General features: G+C 36.5%; 1 protein-coding gene across 1 annotated transcript; it reads right to left on the bottom strand.

Annotated features, from left to right (window-relative positions):
* LOC107626405 (serine/threonine-protein kinase D6PKL1-like) lies at positions 194-5,025 on the bottom strand. Its single transcript, XM_016329280.2, has 3 exons — positions 4,797-5,025; positions 1,646-3,581; positions 194-1,216 (listed from the first exon to the last, which is right to left on the bottom strand). The coding sequence occupies exons 2-3, from the start codon at positions 3,376-3,378 to the stop codon at positions 364-366; spliced, it is 2,586 nt and encodes an 861-aa protein (XP_016184766.1). The 5' UTR covers positions 3,379-3,581; positions 4,797-5,025; the 3' UTR covers positions 194-363.

The raw sequence follows: 5,133 nt of genomic DNA, 5'->3' as shown, positions 1-5,133 counted from the left end.
AGTGTATCCTAAACCTACTACACCTCAAATTAAATTTTAAATTCAAAACTAATTTACAACATAGGCTTTGATGATTGTTACAATTTGGTGCATGGTGCATTAGAGCCATAGACAAGAATCCTAACAATAACAAGAATGCCATTCATGCCAAAAAGAGGGTGTTGGTCTCAAAACAATTCAAATTATTGTAGTGTATCCTAAACCTACTACACCTCAAAAAAGGCATTAAATTCAAAACTAATTTACAACATAGGCTTTGATGATTGTTACAATTTGGCACATGGTGCATTAGAGCCATAGACAAGAATCCTAACAATAACAAGAATGCCATTCATGCCAAAAAGAGGGTGTTGGTCTCAAAACTCAAAACAATTCAAATTCCACTTGCTCCCCTGTTGTTTTACACTCTAAATACTTCCCACCCTTATTACCATGTGATTGTGATGTAATCTCTGAGAACTCAAACTCACATAAATCTGGTACTTCTGGTGGTGTAGCACAGCGTATTAAGGCCCAATTAAGACCTTCAAAGAAGGGATGCTGCTTAATCTCAGCAGCACCTTTCTCAGTACCCAAACGATTCTCAGGTTCCTTAACCAACAAGCCTCTTATAAGGTCCCTTGCTTGGAAACTAACAAAAGGGGTATCAGGGAACCTTAAACTCTGCAGAACCACATTGGCTAAGGTTTCTTCATTGTTGGAGCCTTTAAAGGGTGTTCTTCCATATAAAAGCTCATAAAGAAAAACACCAAATGTCCACCAATCAACTGCAGCTCCATGCCCTTCCCCTTTGATGATCTCTGGTGCTAAGTATTCATGAGTGCCTACAAATGAATTCGATCTTGCGTCTGTCGGCTCGGCCACGAGCTGTGGTAGTGATCTGATATGGGCAGCAAGTTCAGCTTTCTGTTTCCTTGCCTTTGCAGCAGGAGGTAAGAATCTTGGGCTGAAGCATGGAACTTGACACACCGGTTCAATGCAGAATGGCTCGATGCAGTTTGATTGTACACATGGACCGGAAACCTTGGCAGGATCCATGTCTGAAGATTGTTTTAGAAGCGTTGGGCTAACATCACACCTCAGTGAGAGGTCAAAATCTGTCAGCATAATGTGCCCGTCTTCTCTAACTAGAATGTTTTCAGGTTTCAAATCACGGTAAACAATTCCAAGCATGTGCAAGTATTCCAAAGCAAGAAGGACTTCAGCAACATAAAACCTGCACACATAACAAATCATAATCATCAGTGTATAATAAAAGTTTTGTTTAATTAAACATCATATTATATTCATAATCCAATTTCCAATATGCTGTGAACAAGGTAGCCTATGTCTATCCAGAAGGAATGAGTGTATGACCCTATTACATAACACAAGAATTTACAAGGTAACAAACATACTCTTTCAAGTTACACAATCTGCAACAGTGCAAATCATGTTTGTACAACACAACATGAAAGTGACGTTCATGAGAATTTAGCAAATCCTATTTGAATATACTAGGGAAAGTGATGATTGATGAGAAGGATCACAAGCCAACTAGCATATTTCATCAACTATGCAAACTAATGTATCTAACCTAAGTTTTAGTAGGTGGAATTTGCATATACTTTTAACCAAACAGAAAATGAAATGCTTAGTATCATACCTTGCTGCTGGCTCTGAAAAACTTCTACCAAGCTGTTTCTGACGTAGAACATGAAGATCTCCACCAGGACAGTACTCCATGACCAGACATGCCAGATTATCTGATGTAAACTGTGCATACATTGTTGGAAGAAAAGGATGATCCAGTATCCTTAATATTTCTCTTTCTGTTTGAGCCCGAGGCATCTTCTTCCTTCTTGCCAAAAATTCATTGTCCATAACCTTAATAGCAAACAAGCAATTTGTGCCAATCAGTTCAGCAAGATAAACAGTCCCAATGTCTCCACAGCCAAGTTTCTTCAAAAGATTAAAATGTCTCAATCCCAAGACTCCATGACGCATTTGACCATGTCGAATGGCTTCCCACCTAACATCCTTTGACATGTGAGGCCTATTGCCACAAGTAGAGCCACTGACATTGCTCTCATCACTGGTACTGGTACTACTGCTATAATCACCTTGACTACTCTTTGAACTTTGTGAAAATTCAAGTTGCTCTTTCAATCTGGTATTCTTTTTCACCTCTGTAATTTCTCTGCCACTATTGCAGCTGGTCGAAACCAAGCCTGACCGCGCCTCACTTGAGTTTACTCCTTCTCCAGGCCTGATAGACCCCATGTCTTGGTTGTCTCCTTTACCTTTGTTTTCTATAGCACACAAACATCTTTCACATACCAGTGGAGCTGGCTTATTATTTGCATCATTGGATCTAGGATCACATAATGCAGAACCTGAACCCTGCTTTAGTTTCTTCTTTACCAAACCCTTGTTCTTGATGACCATTTTGACTGTTCGAGGGGATCGCGACTTTTTGCACACTCTGTTGCCATTTACTGAGGTAGAAGAGGAAGATCCTGAGTGTAGCTTACCTTTCTTTGGTACAGATGCTTTGTTTCCTAGTTTTTTAGGGGATGACTCGTTTTCACACAAGTCTAATTTACTTCCCTTACTGCTATCACCAGAAGGAGAAGATTCAGATATTTGTTTTTCTACTTGAGCAGGTTCCAAACGCTGTGATTGAACAACTACTTTACATGATGAAGATGCAGAATCACTTTGCATTGATGATGAATCCCTGGTATCATTGTGTTCAGTTGTTCCAGCAGTTTCAGAAGTATGAACATTTTGGCTCAATGATGTGCTTGTAGCATTTGAATGAGACTGGGAAGTTGTATCCAATGAAAGTGACTTACTTTCATCTGTCTCTAGAGATATCTCCATTGTACTACTACCTTTACTACCAACATAAGAAGGCCCTGATCGTCTAGCTTCAACTACAACAGAATTGTACAGTGTATGTATCTTTCCAGCCTCAGATATTCTTGGAGAAGCTGATGACTTTGATAATCTTCTCATAGCAGCCATTTCAGATGCCTTAGATATACACATGTCCCTTAATGCTTGCTTTAAAGTCACTGGCTCAGAAGCTCCAACTCGTGGCGACCGAGGAACACCCATTGTCATTGGCTTTTTTAATGTACTTTTCATCTTAGGGCTGGTACCATCTTGTATAAGGCTCCAATCCCTTGATGAAGATTTAAGAGTAATTGACTCAAACAGCTTATTAATTTCATCATCTAGATGATCCTTATGCTGTAGTTTCAGCACAGGAAGCTTCTGGTTTTTCTCAGCTGCATTATATCCAGAATTAGATCGATATATCTCTGCAGCTTTCTCTTTATCTATGTCTTCCCCTGCTTCAACTATTTCACAAGTGCCACTGTATGAACCCATTAACTAAAGATAAGTTGGCTCCACTAGCTTAGCTTTGGTGTGAAGAATGTTTATTCTAATTCATTTCACTGTGGCTCCAGACACCATACACTTACCATTCAAGGACAGTGACCTTTTAGAATCAGGACCATTGTTTTGGTCAAATCAAACTTGAACTCCAAATGATACATTCACTTCTTCACCAGCTATGTGAGGTTAAATCCCTAAAGCAATCAGAAACATTTGAATAAATCAGAAAACCAGTAAAAGTTAAGAACAAAAGAAGACAGCAATCAAAAGAAAACAAAAATTGACATCATCAGAACTGCAAGAGAAACTAATAGGAACAGGAAGATTTATTGAACCAATTAAATTTATTGTCTTCTCCAGAGTTAAACATCCACTTATATGATAAAACTCAAAGAAGAGAAAACTACAGTCATAAGGACATAAACGCAGGTATGTGTGGATAGTGTACAATACACAATGCAATTTTGACATCCATTTATGCATAGGATCTAGTTTAATTTACCATCTAATTCTATTAGAATATGACCAGCATATCTAAACAGAAAAAAAAAAAGTACTATGATTTATGAAGTAGGAATCATCTTTTGCTTTCGGGGCCATTCAATAATATGTCAAATCAATAGATCAGATGAAAAGTAAAGCAAAGCAGGAAGCAACTTGCAGTTTAACTAACACATTACACAACACTTTTTATGCTACGGAGAAAAAAAAGGATGGAAAGGCATAACTAAGCGCCATATTCTCATCAAAATTGATTTTTTTTTTTTTTGAGAAAAAAAATAGAAACAATAACAAGAAGCAAACTGTAAATATTTCAAATTAAGGAAGAAAAAAAAAGCGATCTAACTCTTTTTTAATAATTTGAAAAATAAAATTTTTAAAACGATTCGATAAGTCTATGCCTATTTTTCAAAAATAAAATCAAAGAAATAGTTACATTTTATTTTTAATTTTTTTTAAAAAAAATCAAGCTTTAAAATTAGTTTAAGAATGTTGCACCAATCTTCATAAACTGGATTGGCATCCACACGCTCACGATAAAAAAAAAAAAAAAAGAAACTATAACATCCAAACTTTCATTATCAAAGTCGAAAAAAAAAATAGAAAGAAAAATAATGATATATAACAAAGTGATTTAAAATTAAAACTCAAAAACTTTTTTTTTCTTCTAATATTGGTAAACGAATCCATTGTTCAACTATATCCAAAAATCACATTTTCGATAAAAGATCAAAGCATGAACAACAACAACAACAAAAATGCAGTGTCTTCGTTGCAGCGTACGGAATCCAAAACTGCATCACAAAGAAGGAGAAGATCCAAAACTACAACTAACGAAGCACACAGCAAATACAAAAACTAAACAACAAAACGGCGTCGTTTAAGGATCTAGCAGGAATAAAACGAACCGTTTTTCAAAACGCGATGCGGAACGTGGTGGAAGCTGAAGCTGAAAACGGAAGCTCGTTTGAAAACGAAGGTTCTGGAAAGTTGAAAATGACGGAACCAAAGTTGAAGAAGAAGAAGAAGAAGGAAGTGAGGATAAGAGAGATGAGAAGAAAACCCTAACGTGGAGGAAGCTCGGATTTAGAGCGAGAGAGAGAGAGAGAGAAGAGGAAGAAGAAGATGCAGAAGAGAAGATGCATTATTCATTTTTTATTTTTTGTCTTTTGAAAAATTAATAAAAAAATTGTATTATTATTATATTTTATTTTTTATTTTTATGATTTTTTTTCCCTCTGGCTT

This window comes from Arachis ipaensis, chromosome B02 (assembly GCF_000816755.2).
Source record: "Arachis ipaensis cultivar K30076 chromosome B02, Araip1.1, whole genome shotgun sequence".
NCBI classification, from domain to species: domain Eukaryota; kingdom Viridiplantae; phylum Streptophyta; class Magnoliopsida; order Fabales; family Fabaceae; genus Arachis; species Arachis ipaensis.
Note: the sequence above shows the minus strand (reverse complement) of the source record. Positions and strands in the feature narration are given on the sequence as shown.

What these genes read in the sequence shown, in the direction of transcription:
- LOC107626405 (XM_016329280.2), bottom strand. Translation starts at nt 3,378, where the DNA reads ATGGGTTCATACAGTGGCACTTGTGAAATAGTTGAAGCAGGGGAAGAC. An exon ending in TTTTCAGAGCCAGCAGCAAG is followed by an intron (nt 1,217 to 1,645) that starts GTATGATACTAA and finishes TTATGTGTGCAG; the next exon opens with GTTTTATGTTGCTGAAGTCC.